The following is a 21,673-nucleotide window of genomic DNA, read 5'->3' on the forward strand; positions in this document are numbered from 1 at the left end:
GCCGAATGGTACGGATTGTCATTGTTTCCTCGGTACCCCGCAGGCCCAACTGGGCTGCGGCGGAAGCGAGGAGGAGAGTCTTTTCTGACCCGTCGTCGAGGACGGCGTAGGTGTCCAGGACCTTGTCCTCGTAGCTCAGGAGCACTCGGACCACCTTAAGGAGCACTCGGGAGCTCCCGCTCTTCGCAGGGTCTATGTATAGGACGTCTGCTCTCGAGCTGCTTTGTGATGCGGGTCTCCGCTTGTTGCTCTCGTGTAGGACCTCCAGGTGGGCGCCGTCACACTTGCTGCATCTTTTCTTCAGGCGGCACTCAGCTGCCATGTGGCTGCGCGCGCAGCGGAAGCAGCGGCGGTTCGCTTTAATCCACTGACTCACTTCTTCAGCGGTCAACTTCTTAAAGGTGTCGCATTGAGATAGCCAGTGTTCGTGGTCACAATACTGGCAGGCGATCTTCCATTTTCCCTTCGCGGGGGGGGGGTGTTATGGCTCTTGTGCCGCGGCACTGACTCGGCCTGGTGCATCATGGTCACGGACCGGCGGTTGTCGTTGAACCTTCTCGGTCCATCTTTAGGGTTAGAGCCACCCCACGCGAATGTGTCTATTCGTAGACTGCTGACCTCCCTGGCTAGGAAGTCAGCAAGGTCTAGGAGGGATTGTTCTGGGCCGTGGGGGTCACGGTGGTCTCTCTGCCGCCGAAAGCGCGCTTGACGGGCTGGGGGGAGCTTCTCCAGTATCCGCTCCACGTTGGAGTTGGCGTATAGTTCATATCTCCCCTTCTCCTTCTGTGACCCGAGCATCCCTACCAGGGATTGTACCTTTATAGATAGGTCATCCAGGGCTCTATTGTCTTTAGCTGGGGGGAGGCGTTCAATCTCCCGTATTTCTTGAATTACATAGTCCCATGTACATCCATAACGCGCGTCGAGGGCCACCAGGGCATCAGAGTAGGGGGTTCTTGAGTTAGAATATGCCAGCGCTATGTTGTGCGCTCTGGGTACTTTAAGGTGCTTGAGGAGGATGGCATATTTGTAGGACTCGTCCTGTACTTTGGACATAATAGTCTCTAAACACATGCGTAGTTCAGTATACTGTGCTCTGTCCTCACGCGTAAAGTCTGGGAATGTGGGTGTCCCAATGTAAGATGCCATGGATGGCTGTGACACCGATGCGCGTAGGGGGAGAGGCCTCCTTGGCGAGTCTCCCCGTACGTGGGGTCGTGGGTTAGTGCTGGGTGGGAACCAGAGGCCGGGCCCCCAGGTACTGCTCCTCGGTGCTGACTGTTGATTAAACTCACCCCTGGGTTGGGTCGGGGGTTCATAACGCAGCGTCTCGGGGCTGAGGTCGGGGCTGTACTGTGCCTCCTGGTCCGAAATAGGTTCGTGCTGGTGGGCTTGTTGTCCTCCCTCGTCCTCCGCTAGGCCTTGAAGTCTCTTAGTTAGTTTCTCGGCGACGTAGGCGGGATCTTCCCGTTGGCTGGGTCCCGTATAGATTGGTCGGGGAGGGGAAGGTGCCCTCGACCCGTGTCGTGATGATCTCCGGCAGCTCCGGGTGGAGGAGTGGGGGGTCGCCCTCTGGAGCACTTGCTCTATCATCTGCGCCTGCAGACGGTCTCTTTCCGCCTCGCGTTGTGCATTGGCGCGGTCTCGCTGGATGTTTTCTTCAACCTGGAGGCGCCTCTCTTCCAGTCTGATGGTCATCGCGGCGTCAGCCTGGAGGCGACTCTCTTCCAGTCGGAGGCGTTCGCGTTCACTCTGTAGGCGGTTACGCTCACTCTCTTGTTGCGCCTGGAGACGTTCACGCTCACCCTGGAGGCGGTCTCTTTCGGTTGAAGCTGTCAGCGTGGCGATCAGGGCTTGCGCTAGTCTCTGGTCGGCCTCGCTTGGGGATGACGCTGATGAGGGTGATCTGGAGTTGACAGGACTTGGCGTTGACCTGTTCTCTTTACGCGCTCCGAGGTCCATCTCGAGGGCGCTGCTTCTTATCTTCTCCTGCGCTCCGAGGTCCATCTCTGAGACGCGGTACTCTTCTCTTTGGTGCGCGCCAAGGTCTATCTCGGGTGCGTGCTCTTTATCCTCTTGCGCTCCGAAGTCCATCTCGGTGGCGCTGTCTTTATCCTCCGGCGCTCCGAGGTCCATCTCGGTGGCGCTATGGTCTTTGGGCATAGTCACGTCATGTCCCGCTTGTCCCCCCGTGAGCTAAGTCAGTTTCGTTTGAACCCGCTGGGGTCTCTACTAGAGGGGCCGACAAGTCGATAGGGTTGGGCATGCTTAAACTATTAGTTTTATCCGTGCTTAACGTCTTTTTAGATAAGCTAGGAGGTAAAACGACAGCGTAGTCCTCCAATTGTGGAGGGGGCTGACGTTGGCGCCTAGGGCGCGCTAGTTTGGGAGAGCCGTTTGGAGAGTGTCCGCCGCTGGCCATATTACTATTAATATGATTAGAATTACTGATACCCTCCGGCTCGAAGGACCAATTGTAACTGAGGGGTTACAAAACCCTGACTGTATTAAAGATTGTGATAGATTAAACCACTACTACATATTATTATTATTATTACTTGCCAGACAGTACAGTTAATTATGGCAGACACTCAGAATAGACGGCACGGTGACAAGGAGATATAATTTACAGTATTTATTATTATGCAGAAGATACAACTGTCAATTACTGGGTCGCTCTTTTATGGCGAATGATATTAGAAAGTCAGAGAGTAGCAAAGTCAGTGGGAATGAATAATTCCTAGGCTAGGTATACTAGACCAGACGCTGCCTGGCGTGGGATGGCAATATAGGGGGGCAAAACGAGGGTACAGCTGGAGACTGGTGATATCCTCCCAGAGTTGTAAGCTCCAGAGGAAGGAAGAATGTACGGATACTCAGGCTGTTCACTTGAAGAAAAGGGGTTCTCATACGGATCCGGTCTTTATAATCCAAGTGCTCGGCAGCAAGGTAATAGCTGTAATCCAATGCCCGATAGCAATGATGATAGCCAGCCAGCTTCGTCCACGAAGCTAGCCCGATGTAGAATCCTCAGGGTAGTTAAATCCAAATGACGAGGGTATTAACGATGCTCTTCTCCACGGTACTACGTTTCCACAAGCACTATAATCCAACCAATAATGGTTCTACAATATCGCCGCGGTAGGTTCCAATGCGCACATGTCCAATAGTTCTGCTACTAGGCCCACCTCGTGTGCTGGCACTAATTACTTTAAGTCCACACACACTTGCTAAGGTTCACGCTAGTTACTAAACGAACAAACTGCTTGTTAATGCTGCACACCGAACGAACTGCTGTAATACGATTCACACTAAATGACGACTCTTTACTTCACATTAAGTTAGGTCGAACTTGACTCTGCTATACGCTAGGTTCAACTACTGCTGTTGCATTACTCCGGACGAACTTCACGTTACTGGGTATTAGGTTGAACTTCACCGTTGTACTGACGAACGAACGAACCACTGTTTGCTTGCTAGACGAACTGCTACTGTTCGCGCCTTCCACGATATATATACTTAGAGGGCTTTCTAGTGCGCAGCCGAAGCTCTTGTCTGGGATCAATGCGCTGGCCCCGCCCCAGGCATGTCCCAACAAGTCCAGACTCGTCTTTGAACTTGTCTCAGGGGCGCGATTCTAGGCGCCGCCGACGTCAAGGGCATTATCCAATGAGGAAAGCGAATAATGCTATGATTCAAACGGAGGCTTAAAGGGATATAGCTTATATATATAAATAATATACAAGTTATATAAAACAATAAAACGTAGATTCTCAATGTTAATCTGGCCCTTCAGAACAGCCGCCTCCTAATTAGTCCGCACCTAATTAGTAAAGGGAGCACAGATTAATATTAGGGTCCAGTCAACTTCTCCATACTTGTTGTGAGGAGTAGGGCAATCTACAAAGTCAGTGGGTCATGGTCGTCATCAGGGGAGTCAGGGATCTCCGGCAGCTCTATCAACTTCGCCACAGGTCGGGTGTAAGTCCGCCCTTGGACTATGACTTCTGCCGCTCTGACCTCCCCATCGGCACCAGTAATCACTCTGCTCACGCGGCCGGCCGGCCGGCCGGCCACGTAGCTCGGGGTAGTGACTGGTCTATTATCATGACGACTGTGTCCACCTTCAGGTTGTCCCTGTCCTTTACCCACTTCTGACGGGCTTGGAGGGACGGTAGATAATGGAGGAGGAAGCGGGTCCAAAACTGGTCGGCCAATACTTGGCTGTGTCTCCACATTCTCCGGCCGTTCATCTCATCTTGTCTGTACACAGCCTGTGGAAGGGCAGGGTCCAGCCGCCCCATCAAGAGATAGTTTGGGGTGACTGGGTCGACGTCTGCTACATCACTTGAGACGTAACCGAGGGGCTTAGAGGTCAAGACGCCCTCGATCTCCGTGAGGACTGTCATCAGGACTTCCTCCACCACGGTCTGGGCCCCAAGTACGGTGTACATAGCAGTCTTTATAGAACGGACTTCTCTTTCCCAGGTTCCCCCGAAATGAGGGGCGTTCGGGGGGTTGAACTGGAATGTGATCTGAGTGGGAGCGAGGCGGGTCTTAAGTTCTTCACCCATAGCCAGGAAGCTCTCTCTCAGTTCTCTGTCTCCTCCTCTGAAGTTTGTCCCTTGGTCGGACAACAACACAGATGGGGTTCCTCTCCGGGCTTGGAATCTCCGGAAGGACATGAGGAATGAGTCCGTACTCATGGTCTGGAGGATTTCTTTGTAGTTCGATGCGTCAAGGTCTGTGGTGGGGGGAACCTCAGGGTGGTGCCACAAGAATGTCCTTTTCTGAGCACTCTCAAGAGTTAAGCAGTCGTCTAGGTTCGGGTCCGTTGGAGCCGGGGCGTGCGTCAGCCCGCAGAACATAGACTTCTTGATCTCTGCCTCCTCTTGACTCGCCTCCCGTGGTGTGGGGGTAGGCCACTTCTCCTCCGGGAGCTTGAGGAACTCAGGACCGTCACTGTAAGGGTTAAGACGTGTGAGGTCGTCTAAGGACATCCCCCGTGTGATGACATCCGCTGGGTTCTGCTTGGTGTCAACGTATCTCCAACATGCTGATCCTACCAAGTCTTGGATCTCGGTGACTCGGACTCCGACGAAAACTTTGTATCGACAGGAGTCGGACTGGATCCAAGTGAGCACAGTCATAGAGTCTGACCACAGGATTGTCTTTCGCACCGTTATGGTGAGTTCACTTTGTATCAGCGTGGCGAGTTGCGCGCCTACCAGAGCTGCGCAGAGCTCTAGACGCGGGATCGACTGCTGCTTGCGGGGAGCTATCCTCGAGCGGGCCAGGACGAAGGCTATATGTACTTCTCCTCCCTCTTCTCGGGCTCTCAGGTAAGCTACCGATCCGTAAGCCACTTCGGAGGCGTCACTGAAGACGTGCAGGTCTATCTGACACGTCTCCAGCCGCACTGTAGGGGGGAAGTAGCTCCGTCGAATGTTCACATCTTGGAGTGAGTCGAGTTCTCCCTCCCATTCTCTCCAGGTGGAAGCCAGGTGCTCGGGTATGGGGTCGTCCCAGCCCTGCTCCTTGTCCCACAGTTCTCGCACCAGCATCTTCGCCCGAGTGGTGTAAGGTAGGATACACCCAAGCGGGTCGTATTGGCTTGCGAGTGTTCGGTACACACTCCGCCGAGTGGTCGGTAGAGGGGTCGACCTTCCCTGCTCCTTGGTCAGGGGTGTGTGCTTGTAATGGAGCGAGTCTGTTTTGAAACGCCAGACGAGGCCCAATGTCATTTCCTGTGCTTCACCTGGGGTGGTCGCCATCCAGGTCTCGCTGCTTGCTGCCTTTGTCTCTGGGGGGAGGCTGCGGAGTACGTGAGGGTCACTGCTGGCCCATTGCCTAAGGTCGAATCCGCCTTTGACCAGGGAGGCTCGTAGCTTCAGCAAGATGCTCTCAGCTTCTTCTGGCGTAGATACGCTCTGTAGGCAGTTGTCCACGTAGAAACTCTTTTCCACGCTGTCTGACCTCCTCGTCGGCTCCAGGGTCTTCGGCCACGTGCTTCTGTAGCGCGAACGTGGCGCAGCATGGGCTGCATGTGGTGCCGAATGGGAGGACCTCCCATTGATAGATTGAGGGTTGTTCATCGTCGATCCTCTCTCTCCACAGGAACCGCAGCAGGGGCTTGTCTTCCTCCATCAGTCGCACTTGTAGGAACATTCCTTTGATGTCGCCGCTGATGGCTACTTTGTCCTGGCGGTAACGTAGTAGTACGCCGAGGAGGGAGGGGCCGAGTGTCGGGCCGGGCAGGAGCAAGTTATTCAGGTTCTGTAGTCCAATCTGATAACTGCAGTTAAATACAATGCGGTTCTTGCCGTTGTGGTGGACCTTGTGATGGGGCACGTACCAGGACTCAGTCGTCTGGTCTGCCTCGTGGTCGTCGATTTTCTTTATATGTCCAGCCGTGATCAGCTTGTCGATCTTGGCGCGGTATATCGTTGCTTGAGGGGGGTCTTTAGCAAGACGCCGCTCGGTGTTCTGTAGATAGCGTTGTGTCACTTCTTTTGATGCGTGCAGGGTGGGCATCCCCTCCCGCCTCAAGAGTGGAGTCGCGTATCTCATCACTCCGTCGACCTCGACCCTCTTGGTCTTCTGCTCGAGGAGAGCTATGGCGTACTTGTCTTCCTTGGAGCGAACTAGTTTACGTTCGTTCTTAAATGGCAGCGAGTCTAATGTCCATAGTCTCTCGACGTGCTGCAAGAGGGTAGTGTCTTGGTCGCTCACCTTCGTGTAGAGGCAGCGTGTAGACGTTGGTCGGTTGGAAGGCCCGGAGAGGGGGCCTTGGAGCGTCCAGCCCAGGCGGGTCTTGACCGCGGCTGGGCAGCCTCTGGGTCCGATGTGGACCGCGTCCGTTGGGACGATGAGGTCTGCGTGGTCGGAGCCTATGAGCAGTGTCGGTGTGGCGCCGTCGATGAGCGGTATAGGCAGTCGGCGTAGGTGCGCGTACTTCTCCATCAGCTGTGGGATGGGGTAGTCATAGCGTGACAGACCTATGTCGTGGCTTGTAAATGCCTTGGTGATGCTGTACCGCTTCTCGGGCTGCTCGACCGCTGCTATTGTGAATGAGACGTTTTCACCCTTTATTGTTTTTAGGTCTCGCCGAATGGTACGGATTGTCATTGTTTCCTCGGTACCCCGCAGGCCCAACTGGGCTGCGGCGGAAGCGAGGAGGAGAGTCTTTTCTGACCCGTCGTCGAGGACGGCGTAGGTGTCCAGGACCTTGTCCTCGTAGCTCAGGAGCACTCGGACCACCTTAAGGAGCACTCGGGAGCTCCCGCTCTTCGCAGGGTCTATGTATAGGACGTCTGCTCTCGAGCTGCTTTGTGATGCGGGTCTCCGCTTGTTGCTCTCGTGTAGGACCTCCAGGTGGGCGCCGTCACACTTGCTGCATCTTTTCTTCAGGCGGCACTCAGCTGCCATGTGGCTGCGCGCGCAGCGGAAGCAGCGGCGGTTCGCTTTAATCCACTGACTCACTTCTTCAGCGGTCAACTTCTTAAAGGTGTCGCATTGAGATAGCCAGTGTTCGTGGTCACAATACTGGCAGGCGATCTTCCATTTTCCCTTCGCGGGGGGGGGTGTTATGGCTCTTGTGCCGCGGCACTGACTCGGCCTGGTGCATCATGGTCACGGACCGGCGGTTGTCGTTGAACCTTCTCGGTCCATCTTTAGGGTTAGAGCCACCCCACGCGAATGTGTCTATTCGTAGACTGCTGACCTCCCTGGCTAGGAAGTCAGCAAGGTCTAGGAGGGATTGTTCTGGGCCGTGGGGGTCACGGTGGTCTCTCTGCCGCCGAAAGCGCTCTTGACGGGCTGGGGGGAGCTTCTCCAGTATCCGCTCCACGTTGGAGTTGGCGTATAGTTCATATCTCCCCTTCTCCTTCTGTGACCCGAGCATCCCTACCAGGGATTGTACCTTTATAGATAGGTCATCCAGGGCTCTATTGTCTTTAGCTGGGGGGAGGCGTTCAATCTCCCGTATTTCTTGAATTACATAGTCCCATGTACATCCATAACGCGCGTCGAGGGCCACCAGGGCATCAGAGTAGGGGGTTCTTGAGTTAGAATATGCCAGCGCTATGTTGTGCGCTCTGGGTACTTTAAGGTGCTTGAGGAGGATGGCATATTTGTAGGACTCGTCCTGTACTTCGGACATAATAGTCTCTAAACACATGCGTAGTTCAGTATACTGTGCTCTGTCCTCACGCGTAAAGTCTGGGAATGTGGGTGTCCCAATGTAAGATGCCATGGATGGCTGTGACACCGATGCGCGTAGGGGGAGAGGCCTCCTTGGCGAGTCTCCCCGTACGTGGGGTCGTGGGTTAGTGCTGGGTGGGAACCAGAGGCCGGGCCCCCAGGTACTGCTCCTCGGTGCTGACTGTTGATTAAACTCACCCCTGGGTTGGGTCGGGGGTTCATAACGCAGCGTCTCGGGGCTGAGGTCGGGGCTGTACTGTGCCTCCTGGTCCGAAATAGGTTCGTGCTGGTGGGCTTGTTGTCCTCCCTCGTCCTCCGCTAGGCCTTGAAGTCTCTTAGTTAGTTTCTCGGCGACGTAGGCGGGATCTTCCCGTTGGCTGGGTCCCGTATAGATTGGTCGGGGAGGGGAAGGTGCCCTCGACCCGTGTCGTGATGATCTCCGGCAGCTCCGGGTGGAGGAGTGGGGGGTCGCCCTCTGGAGCACTTGCTCTATCATCTGCGCCTGCAGACGGTCTCTTTCCGCCTCGCGTTGTGCATTGGCGCGGTCTCGCTGGATGTTTTCTTCAACCTGGAGGCGCCTCTCTTCCAGTCTGATGGTCATCGCGGCGTCAGCCTGGAGGCGACTCTCTTCCAGTCGGAGGCGTTCGCGTTCACTCTGTAGGCGGTTACGCTCACTCTCTTGTTGCGCCTGGAGACGTTCACGCTCACCCTGGAGGCGGTCTCTTTCGGTTGAAGCTGTCAGCGTGGCGATCAGGGCTTGCGCTAGTCTCTGGTCGGCCTCGCTTGGGGATGCCGCTGATGAGGGTGATCTGGAGTTGACAGGACTTGGCGTTGACCTGTTCTCTTTACGCGCTCCGAGGTCCATCTCGAGGGCGCTGCTTCTTATCTTCTCCTGCGCTCCGAGGTCCATCTCTGAGACGCGGTACTCTTCTCTTTGGTGCGCGCCAAGGTCTATCTCGGGTGCGTGCTCTTTATCCTCTTGCGCTCCGAAGTCCATCTCGGTGGCGCTGTCTTTATCCTCCGGCGCTCCGAGGTCCATCTCGGTGGCGCTATGGTCTTTGGGCATAGTCACGTCATGTCCCGCTTGTCCCCCCCGTGAGCTAAGTCAGTTTCGTTTGAACCCGCTGGGGTCTCTACTAGAGGGGCCGACAAGTCGATAGGGTTGGGCATGCTTAAACTATTAGTTTTATCCGTGCTTAACGTCTTTTTAGATAAGCTAGGTGGTAAAACGACAGCGTAGTCCTCCAATTGTGGAGGGGGCTGACGTTGGCGCCTAGGGCGCGCTAGTTTGGGAGAGCCGTTTGGAGAGTGTCCGCCGCTGGCCATATTACTATTAATATGATTAGAATTACTGATACCCTCCGGCTCGAAGGACCAATTGTAACTGAGGGGTTACAAAACCCTGACTGTATTAAAGATTGTGATAGATTAAACCACTACTACATATTATTATTATTATTACTTGCCAGACAGTACAGTTAATTATGGCAGACACTCAGAATAGACGGCACGGTGACAAGGAGATATAATTTACAGTATTTATTATTATGCAGAAGATACAACTGTCAATTACTGGGTCGCTCTTTTATGGCGAATGATATTAGAAAGTCAGAGAGTAGCAAAGTCAGTGGGAATGAATAATTCCTAGGCTAGGTATACTAGACCAGACGCTGCCTGGCGTGGGATGGCAATATAGGGGGGCAAAACGAGGGTACAGCTGGAGACTGGTGATATCCTCCCAGAGTTGTAAGCTCCAGAGGAAGGAAGAATGTACGGATACTCAGGCTGTTCACTTGAAGAAAAGGGGTTCTCATACGGATCCGGTCTTTATAATCCAAGTGCTCGGCAGCAAGGTAATAGCTGTAATCCAATGCCCGATAGCAATGATGATAGCCAGCCAGCTTCGTCCACGAAGTTAGCCCGATGTAGAATCCTCAGGGTAGTTAAATCCAAACGACGAGGGTATTAACGATGCTCTTCTCCACGGTACTACGTTTCCACAAGCACTATAATCCAACCAATAATGGTTCTACAATATCGCCGCGGTAGGTTCCAATGCGCACATGTCCAATAGTTCTGCTACTAGGCCCACCTCGTGTGCTGGCACTAATTACTTTAAGTCCACACACACTTGCTAAGGTTCACGCTAGTTACTAAACGAACGAACTGCTTGTTAATGCTGCACACCGAACGAACTGCTGTAATACGATTCACACTAAATGACGACTCTTTACTTCACATTAAGTTAGGTCGAACTTGACTCTGCTATACGCTAGGTTCAACTACTGCTGTTGCATTACTCCGGACGAACTTCACGTTACTGGGTATTAGGTTGAACTTCACCGTTGTACTGACGAACGAACCAACCACTGTTTGCTTGCTAGACGAACTGCTACTGTTCGCGCCTTCCACGATATATATACTTAGAGGGCTTTCTAGTGCGAAGCCGAAGCTCTTGTCTGGGATCAATGCGCTGGCCCCGCCCCAGGCATGTCCCAACAAGTCCAGACTCGTCTTTGAACTTGTCTCAGGGGCGCGATTCTAGGCGCCGCCGACGTCAAGGGCATTATCCAATGAGGAAAGCGAATAATGCTATGATTCAAACGGAGGCTTAAAGGGATATAGCTTATATATATAAATAATATACAAGTTATATAAAACAATAAAACGTAGATTCTCAATGTTAATCTGGCCCTTCAGAACACTGTACTTAGTTTTAAAGTGGTCAGACAGTTCCCTCTGTGTGTAATACAGACAGTCTTCACACATTCATAAATAACACTTACAGAAAAGCTTATTGTGCACTGTAATACGTTTGGTTCAATGGGGGATTTTTTTAATGTACCGAATACCGTGAAACCGTGGTATTTTTGCCCAAGGTTATCGTACCCTCAAAATGTCATACCGGCACATGCCTAGTTACACTATAGGCTACACTACTAGGTCTACACTGTACTATAGTTCAAGGCTACTTTCACTGTTTTACTGCATTACAGTACTGTTATATTGTAATTTTTTTTATCAATACAAAAAATATATTACATATATATTGTTGGTGCTCCTTACATTTAGGTGGGTGCTCCTAAATTTTTGCTGGTGCTCCCAATTTTTTTTTATCTACTTTTTCTGCCATTTTAAATTTTTCTCCCATCCCAATTTCGTAGCGTCCAATTCTACCCTCCCCTGTCTCGAACGCTGTTTCATGCCTCCCACAAGCCGGCTGTAATGTGGACGAAGCCATACATTGCACGAGTCCCCTCCGGTACTCGAGGTAGCAGCCGTCGCATCTTTTCACCTGCACTGCGTGATCTTTCAGCGTCGGGGGTCTGCGCTTTGGAGGGACGCCGCCCCCGTCGCTTCCTGATTCTACTGCGCAGGCGCACCAACCAACCTGTAGGAGTCGCTGTCCACAACGTCCGATCCCCACCCATCAGCTTCCCACCCCCTAATAGTGTAACGACCAGCAAAGCTGAATGCAATGCGGAGAGCTGGGCTCGAGCCGTGCTCCCAACTTTTTGAAGTTGGGAGCACCAGTGCTACCAAGTAAAAATGTTAATTTCGAGCCCTGCATAATTTGAACTATACACAATACATAATTTGAACTATAGACAATATATAATTTGAACTATACACAATACTGAATTTGAACTATACACAATACTGAATTTGAACTATACACAATACTGAATTTGAACTATAGACAATACTGAATTTGAACTATACACAATACTGAAAGGTTACAGTATGTAGATTTGTTTATTTGTATGACAAAGTCAGTCAACCCTTGCAATCAGTTTCATTTAATGAATTGAAAACAGCATTGATATTACGTAAAAGCAAACTGGCAATAGAAAAGATGTTCAAAATTATCTAGTTCCCTTAAAACGCTAACGCTATTAAATAAAAATATATAGTGGAGGTTAAAATAAGAATATGACTTGGCCTGAAAAAAGTTCAGTCAGGAGATTTCTTTTTGCTTTAATCCCTGCTCTACAAGACGCCGGAAGTGGTCACGTTTACACCCTTCCAAGATCGAATTTCATACGTGGAAAACATCCAAAGGGACCTCAGGGCGCTGAAGAGCGAGACGCTCAGCCAGTATTCATATAACTAGGGTTATAGGATAAGGATAACCTTCGTTATATTATCATACTGGCCTACTGAGATCAAAAGGGGCAGAGCGGACGTGTGGCCACGTCAAATGCACCCCCTGAGGGCCCGTAAGCCCCCGCCAGGGAGGAGGGGAGTCCCGTCCACCCGCCCGTCCTAACGAAGGGGGGGAAGGCAGTCAACTACAACCAATGTGCGAAAAAGGAAACCAGTCACCCAATAACGCACAGTGCACTCGGGACCACGTGTGACACAGCACTCTGCGGTCCACACCCACACACACCTGCTAGCCCACCTGATGGCGGGACGCAGGAGAGGTCCCGGACCTCAGGACTGCCTGGGAGACAGAAACCCCAGTCATGTCCATGAGGTAAAACCTAACGAAAGGCCCCGGGGAGGACCAGGAGGCCGCAGCGCAGATGTCCTCCACCGAGGCCCCCCCCAACAGGGCAGCGGAGGCCGCCACACCACAAGTGGAGTGTGCCCTGACGCCCCTGGGGGGAACCTCTCCAGCCAACGTGTAGCAAAGGGCAATGCCCTCGCACAACCAGTGTGACAGGCGTTGCTTGGACAGCGCCTTACCCGCGCGAGAGCCACCGTAACAAACAAACAGTTGATAGCCCTGAGATCCTGCATGCGACTAAGGTAAACCCCCAGTGCACAGACAGGACACGACAGGTGAAGGCTCGCCTCCAACTCACTAACGTGAGGAGGAGGGTGAAAAGCCTGAATCACAATATCCCTGGAGCGAAAAGAGCTCAGAATATTCTTTGGCACAAAGACTGGATTAGGCCTCAGAGTCGCCCCGCTATCGGCCTGAATAGACAGGCACTCAGACCGCACAGAGAGAGCACACAGCTCACCCACGCGTTTAGCATAGGTGATGGCCAAAAGGAACGCGGTCTTAAAGACAGTCGATCCAACGGCGCCTGCTCAAGAGGCTCAAACGGGACCTCCGACAACCGTCCTAGGACCAGTTGGAGGTCCCAACTCGAAGACAGAGAACGTTCCACAGGCTTGAGATGCCGTGCGCCAAGCAGGAAACGTTTCACTAGAGGGTGGCTGAACAGCGTTCTGCCCTCAAAGCCCAGATGACAAGAAGATATAGCTGCAGCGTATACCTTCACTGTTGAGGCCGACAGCCTATTCAGGATAGACTGGAGGAAGGAAAGAACCGAGTCCAGGGGGCATGACACCGGGTCCAGGCTCCCAACCTCACACCACTCTTGAAACATACGCCACTTCCCTGCGTAAACCGCGGTAGTGGACGGAGCGCGCACGTTCTGGATGGTGTTAACCACCGTAGGGTTAAGACCCATCCCCTCCAGATTCACCCTTTCAGCAGCCAAGCTATTAGAGGCTTCCCCAGAACAGGAGGCAGAAACAGAGTTCTGCATGCCTGAGATAGGGCCCGCGGTGACCACGGATGCCATCATACCGAGCAGGCGCATCACGGACAGCGCCGTAACCGTCCTGCCAGGACGGAACCTCCTGAGCGCGCAGAGAATATCCTCTCGCCGCCACTCTGAGAGGGTTGCCCTCATAGACCTTGAGCTTAGAACCAAGCCCAAGTACTCCACCTGTTGACTGGGAAGAGGAGTACTCTTCTTCCAGTTCACAGCAAAACCCAGACTGGTGAGGAATTCGACCACCTGCCTGGTATGAGACCTGGCGACCTCCTCTGACCGGCTGAGGACCAGAATGTCGTCGAGGTAGAATACAATTCATATCCCATGACGCCGCAGAGGTCCCAGCACGGTCCCCACGCACTTGGTGAATGTGCGAGGAGCCAGAGAGTAGCCGAACGGCAGCCTCTGTTATTCGTACTCTACGCCCTGAAAGAGGAAACGCAGGAATTTCCTGTGAGGGGGGAAGATCGGGACGTGAAAATACGCATCCTTCAGGTCTATGGAGGTGAACCAGTCTCCCACTCTGACAGGGCTTAACAGGTGTTTGACGGTCAACATTCTGAACCTCCTCGTCACAATCAGCCGATTGAACGCAGACAGGTCCAGTATGGGTCTGACACCTCCCGATTTCTTGGGCACCAGAAAATACCGGGAGTAAACGCCATTCATCGCATCCTCCCTTGGGACCACTACGACGGCCTGCTTCGCCACCAGAGAGTGAATCTCCTCGGCCAGGGCTGTCACTGCCGTGGACCTTGACAACAGAGTCTGTACCAAACCCAAAAACGGAGGGTGGGGGTGTGTAAACTGCAACACAAGCCCACCCTCAGCGTTCTCTCCATCCACGCCGACATATGGCACTTCCGTAACCATACGTGGTGATAATCCCAAAGCGGCCTGCAGCCAACTGGCGCTCGTCTGCCAGGAACCGTAGATAGGTGGCCTGGTCCCTCCCGCTGTGCGTTGTCAACCCTGGACTCGCCAACCGCGCGAGCAGGGTGTCTCGCGGAGCCGGGATATCGCACCCTGACTCTACCAACGAGGCAATCGCACCCAAGGGAAGGGCCGGCCTGATATGGGGAGAGCGGCCATCATAGGCTCCCCCGCTGAGCATCTTCCCGGCATAGACTGCTTGAGGACAGCCTGCTCTGCAGCTGGACATGCAAGGTGTGTGGTCCCCACGCTGCCCGATAGGGTGAGTCCCTACACACCGTAGCCCTGTAGTGATATTACTACCACCAAAATTACGCATGCCTGACTTCCGGCCGGGGGAGGCACTAACGTAATACCCGGCCTGGCGAGGGCGGGGCTGGGGGAACCCATGCTGCGACCTCCTGGGCCTAGGGTTCCCCCTCTGACAAAATTTTTTAGATACAGGGAACCCTGCTCCGTCGACAGACACACCAGGCTCACCAAACACAGACGCAGGACGTGTGGTGTGGGAGCCGCCTGACAGCACAGCATTCTCATAGACAGACCCAGGCCTAGCTAGCAACTGGGTGTCAGCCCCTGTCTCCATGAGAAGCGAAATGTGGGGCCGCTTGCGCTTCACTGGAAGACCGCGGCCAGCAGCCAAAGGGGACAAATCAGCCCTGAGTCCTGTAGTGTAGCGGGGGGGAGTAACCGGAGAGCGTGCTAGACACAGCTAGATGACAACGGTTTTTCAGGGCGTGCCCATCTAATATAGCCGATCCCTCGGCCGCCGAGGCTGTCGCCCTCGTGACCACCTGTTCTCTTTGTGTCCAGGTCACAGGCTGTGCCCTCACCTCTGGCTGCGCGGCATGGAGCCCAGGTCAAATACCGCCCGTGCCCCCGCGGACAGACTAAAAAGTCCATCCGCGGAGAGGGGAGCCCTGAGGAGGGGAAGTCTCATCTCCTCCTCAAGGGGAGACTGCTCCAACCAAAGATGCCTGTGAACAAGCGTTGACAGCATCCTAGCCCTCCCTGCGGTTATAGCCTGCGGCTGGGTCAAAAGCTGAATAACCTCAAAAACTTGTGCGATGTTTTTGACGTCGGCTGGCCCTAAGGCCCCACCGCCCGACACCATTGTGGACAGAAAAGCAGCCAAATGAGCAATGTTACTGGTCGCCGCTAAATTCTGTCCCACTCAGCCACCTGCCGGGCCGACTCGCCCTCCGGCGTCGGCTTCCGGGTGGGATACCGTTCAACCATGCCAGGGCAAAGGACCGATGCCACCTGCTCCTCTAAGCACGGCACACCTGTCCTGGACCCTGTCGTCAGCCCATCCACCCGTGTAAAGGGTAAATAAGCCTCAGCTAAACCCCCAACATTAGACACCAATTGACCGTCAGCAATGAAATGGTTAAGAGGAGGGAAGAGTGGAGACAGCCCCGGTGGGGCACATGGGAACGGCGCCCCAAACACTTTAGCATTAGCATCAGCTGCGCGCGCTAGGATAATTGGAAAAACATTCAACAATGAGTCATGATGACCACGTTTATCCAAATACCCAGCCCCCCGCGCCAATACATCGCCCGGTCGTCTCACGAGACAACGAGCAGTATCGAATATGCCAGTACCAACGCCTGTCGGCGTAGGTCCTACCTGAGCACGGCGTGGCTCGACTGCCAAACGCTGCGCGTAGCCCATCGGTCCGCTGCCAAGCGACGAGGAAAGCACAGAATAGGACAGACATTCCGTCTGGACGTGCCGAGAAGGTTCCGGGGGCCAGCGAACCTCTGGCGAAAGTCCAACATTGCGTAATTTCTCCCTTTTCTTCATAACAACGTTCCACCTGGTTAAAGTGCATATGAGCAGCTCCACGGATGGAAAAGATAATGGAAGGGTGTAAACGTGACCACTTCCGGCGTCTTGTAGAGGCACCAGAAGATGTAGAGCGGAGGGGTCTTGAGGGTGCCACCTCATGCCACCTCACGCCAACTCAACTGCTATCGTTGACATTGAACCTATGCAAATGATTCCAATTTTAAATCAAACATTATTTCTTAGGCTTACTAACGCTTTGATTGTTCCTGTTTTTCTTTCTGTGGAAAACCAGTTGGTAGTTCACGTTGGAGTCTCGGGTATGGCCACCACCGTCACGTTGGAAAAGTGTGGCCACAACCGTGGCTACAAGGGCCTGGACAACAGCAGCTTCTGTCCAGACTCGCAGTGTTGCATCGTAGGAGGCCCCGATTGCCTCGATTCGGTTATTGACATGGAATCCGTCTGCAAGAGAGTGAAAGCCTCAGAGCTGGGAGTCGCCGTGTCCGTTTCCAAAGACGCCGGAAGGTAACTGTCTTTTTATATTCCATAAGCGAGCACTTTGAAGTGCAATTTCCGAAAGATTTGACACAATAATGAATTGATCTTTATTTATTTGCATTTTCTGTGGACCTGTCTCTAGAGCTGCCGCGATTACCGCATTACCGCGGTATCGCTGTTACATCACGGCCACCGCAGAGTAGGCTGAATACCGCGTCACCGCTGTTTTTTATAATAATAATAATAAATTACCCTCCTCTCGTTGGGCTTGCGGCTCTGCAGATATACCCTACTCCTCTATCGAGGTTCCAAGCGACCCTATTGGGTACCAGAAAAGTCATGTGAAACATTGCAGACCACTGATTGGTCAGAAGAGAGACGCGTCACACGTTGTAGCGGCATGCAGTGTGTTACCACCAATCGGCAAGCGCGTATTAGGTTTTTACGTCCTGAATGTCAGCTCATCACAACACGGCTAATAACGTTAGCTTTAACTCTCCGCCGGAGTGGACTACCATCGCTCCTCAGGAGTACTAAACGAGACATAATGATTTTACTGTCTGCAACGAATGTTATAATAAAAGCCCTTCGTTCTATACACTTGTCTGATTGAAAACTTTATTAACAGACCGCAGAATGGGACAACTCAGCACGCTCTGAGCAAAGAAAGGAACTGAGATATGAATAGAGTATTGCTTGCCTTGCTATGGTCCGGTAAATACGCTGATGTTATTGAACGTATAACTATATAATGTTAATGCCACAAAACGAATGCCTTTATTATAAAGTAGTAACTTTATAGTAATAATAATAAGAAAGGGTCGGGGGGGTTAGGGGTAACCACCCCTGCCCGCGACACCGAGTGAACTGCGCACGACCAGAGGGGAAACTTCGAATCCGTGTTTCACTTTCAATAACTAATGCGTGCTTGCCTAATCCCAAACAATATTCATGCTGCAAAGTCATCCTCTAAAGATAGACATTTAGACTAGAGGCAGGCTATATGCTATAAAGAGTAGACTACTACTAAAAAAAAAAATGCATTCAAACTTTTTTTTTTAATTTTTTGTGTGCGTGCGGTAATAACCGCGGCGGTAGGAAATATTTTGCAAATTTGTGCGGTAAGGAAAACATCAATACCGCGGCAGCTCTACCTGTCTCTTTAATCTATTTAAGCTAGGACCCTATCTATTTGATCCAATGCTGTCTCCTTTAACAGATATCTCTGTGACTTCACCTACTATACCTCTCTGTACTTGAGCCACGGGCGCTCTGCATTTGTTCACGTGCCCCCTGTCGGAAAGCCTTACAGCGGGGAAGACCTGGGCCGTGCGCTGCAGGCCATCGTGCAAGAGATGCTGGAGTGTCTGGGCCAAGAAGAAGAGAAGATCCAATGCCAGCATTTGACCTCCAAATGCCAACTAAGCCTATCTGCCCCCTGACACAAGAAAGAAACTGCACTTAACCTCAAGTAGCCAAACCTTTTTATTTATTTTATTTTTACTATCTCTATTGGTGCATATTCAAAACTACCATTGGACATTTTCAGTTTTCTCATTTCATTGTTGTCTTTTTTTTCTTTTTTTAAGCTAGTCCTTCTCCTTTGTGTTGGACCTGGATCAGTTATGTATTTCTTCAAATTATGAAGAAACAATGGGATTGCAAAAAGCAAATGTTGCTCAAGTTGTAACTGAAGCTTTTGTCCCACTACTTCGGAACTTGAAACGCTGTGTTCAAGGATATTTTGTGGTCCAGTAACGTGAAATCCATGAAACACAGAAGTGAATAAAAAAAATTATAATAATAATTTCGGGAGCAGGAATACTACTATTGTAGTTCACACACGTTTATATTATCACATTGTGGCAAGTTTATACTGTTGTCATTGCAATCTAATACCCCAAATGTGTCTTCTACCGATGCACCTTATAGGGTTAGGAATAGTAATAGAAGTTACCTTTGGGGCTAACGGTTGATTGTGTTCCACATTATTTAACTTTGTCTTCTTAATTATTCCTCCCTTTGATTGTTCTCTCAGGTTGATACATACTGACAGTTTGTTCTCTCAGGTTGATACATACTGACAGTTTGTTCTCTCAGGTTGATACATACTGACAGTTTGTTCTCACAGGTTGATACATACTGACAGATTGTTCTCTCAGGTTGATACATACTGACAGTTTGTTCAGCCACTTGTGATACTTTTGTTACCATTTCTTATCCAAGTTTAAAGACATAAACCTTTTTCATTATCACATAAAGACCACAGTAGGCGTCTATTAAAGGTTTATTGAGGTGTTTTGTGGGATTTCCCATTAATAATTATTAATGTCCCTGAAACATTTTACTCACATAGAAATTTGAAGTTCTATTTGCTCACATTCTCGTTATTCAAAACATAATTTGTTTCGGTTTTCCTTCAAATAGTTTTTCTTTTTTTCCATCTTCCCCAAAAGCTTAGCTTTGCTGTTTTGACTTTGATGTTGAATACGTTTCTTGAGTCTTTTCTTTATAAGAAGTTGTAATTTTGCCTTCTTTTACAAAAGGTTATTTAATCAGGGAACGGGTTGGTTCCAGCTCACATTTCCCCAGTCTGTCGATCCCAACATCCACTCCAATGAGATCTGGCCTTGGGCTGTGCAATGTTTTTTGTTTTTGTTTTACAGATCTCTGTTAGTGACATTACAGGCCTGTCGTACATTGATTCATATTAAAGCTTTATACCATTCACTTCATTGGATCAGATATACTGTAGCTGCTTATTTTATCTGAAAGTTTGATTGGATGAAGTGAACAACAAATTGATCAAGTTGGAGTTGGCCCTTCTGGAGCACTTATTGTTCTTTATTACATGGCGTTTTCACATTCGCCCAAATGCTTGCTTGTGATTGGTCAATAGCCCCCGACAGCGGTGAATTATTTTTCGATAACCACCGGTGATTATTGTTTTTCGCAGCTGGAGTAATCAAGCCCCACTGACACACACTGTTTCAGTGCAGCCAATCAGACACACCTGCCGGGCTGCCCGCGATAATAATAATCACTTTATTTGGGCTGACAGAGCCACAGAACAACTGCGATTTGTCAAATGAATTAGGTATATTGTTAGTAAGTTAGCCATGTAATAAGCGGGATAATGTATAGCTATACTCGGTCATCATCGCAAAATAATTGACCTTCACTGACGTTTAAAACACCTCGCCGAGGCGGCTCGGTATTTTAAACTCTGTGTCGGTCAATTATTTTGCGACAATGACCTCGTAGCTATACATTATCCCTTACTTAACCCCCCCCCCACCCCTTCCACTTTCACATAATTGTCTGTATTTGTTGACATTTTGGTTGAGCCATGCGAATGCTTACATTTTTATTTCATTTTCAGTCGCTTTAACTTATGTAGTTCATTTTTTTATTTTATTTTTTCACACGATGAAGATGAGATGCTTTGTTTGCTATTTGCTTATGCTTTGATTTTTCCTAGCCTGTCTTAACAAACTGGAGTTGGTGCATTCACAATTGCTGTGATGGTGCATTGTTACATCTCTTTTCTATACAGTGTGATGGTGCATTGTTACATCTCTTTTCTATACAGTGTGATGGTGCATTGTTACATCTCTTTTCTATACAGTGTGATGGTGCATTGTTACATCTCTTTTCTATACAGTGCCGTGGCTTTTAAACGGCGTCGCCCACTAGCGGTGTGTCCAACAAAGTAGCATCCTAAAGTTAGCTTAACAAGAGTTTGTTTTCCTCTTGAACCTTATAACATTTTCTGTTTCTTAGGCTACTTGTAACTATCTGGTTATTGTTCCTTTCTTGGTTTCATGTTCTACAAATCCATTAAGGAATTGTTAAAGTAATGATCCGGTTTAAGAAACCTCCCATGATATTAGTTCCTCATGGATACGTGGCATGTAATGTAACTAAATATGCGAGTTGTTGTTCAAATGTTTAATCACAAATGTGAAACCGTCTATACCTCAAGTTTACATGATGATGTGACCAGTTCCCCACACTTAACCTGTGCCTTGCTGATGAAGGGTTTTATTAAAATGCCTTACAATTTTCCACCTGGTCGATTTATAGAGTATATTACATAACATAAGGCCCAAAAACGCTTTCTACCTGAAATGTGTAGCTACCTCGTAATTATGAGAACATTATGCTGTTTACATTGTTGCCTGGTTCCTCTGTGCAAGGAATGGTGTAAGAGATGTTCTACTGTTATCTGGTTCGGAAACGAGGCATTGTAAAATTGGCTTTGAAATAAAGAAGAATCACTGAAACGCCCATGGTTATTTGTGTTTGCTCTACCAACCCATTGCTTTTTCTTTAAATAGAAACGAGTGCCTATTATTCATTAAAACGTGTGCACTCTTTGATGATCATTTTGATCATTGTATTATAATATTGGTAAATTGCTCAACTATATTATAAAGTAGACATGTCATAAGGCTGTTGCTAGATCACACGGGTCATTGTGTTTTATTTGGGGTTGTCAGTTTGACTAAACCGAAAGAAGCTTTAGCTGTCATGACATAAAGATGCCACACATCCATACATCTGCTTATAGATCTGTTTGATAATGTCTAGCTCAGGAAAGGCTAAAGTAATGTTGTGTGCATTTAACATCCTGCTATCCTCACATTTACAATTTACATTACATTTGGTTTCCTTGAGGTAAATTTCACCCCAGCAATTTAAACCTCTAGAAAAGTATTAAAATT

General features: G+C 50.3%; 1 protein-coding gene across 1 annotated transcript in view; it reads left to right on the forward strand.

Annotated features, from left to right (window-relative positions):
• Window positions 1–18,388, forward strand: part of LOC311247876 (pyroglutamyl-peptidase 1-like) — a gene marked incomplete at both ends in the record, with an annotated part of 30,518 nt that extends 12,130 nt beyond the window's left edge. The window contains 2 exons of the mRNA XM_084338859.1: window positions 16,741–16,973; window positions 18,166–18,388. Of these exons, the coding sequence (XP_084194985.1) occupies window positions 16,741–16,973; window positions 18,166–18,388 (456 nt within the window). The remainder of the gene's footprint in view (window positions 1–16,740; window positions 16,974–18,165) is intronic.
• Window positions 18,389–21,673: the final 3,285 nt, after the last annotated feature.

The sequence above is a fragment of the Notolepis coatsorum genome (assembly GCF_963971535.1).
Source record: "Notolepis coatsorum genome assembly, contig: SCAFFOLD_93, whole genome shotgun sequence".
NCBI classification, from domain to species: domain Eukaryota; kingdom Metazoa; phylum Chordata; class Actinopteri; order Aulopiformes; family Paralepididae; genus Notolepis; species Notolepis coatsorum.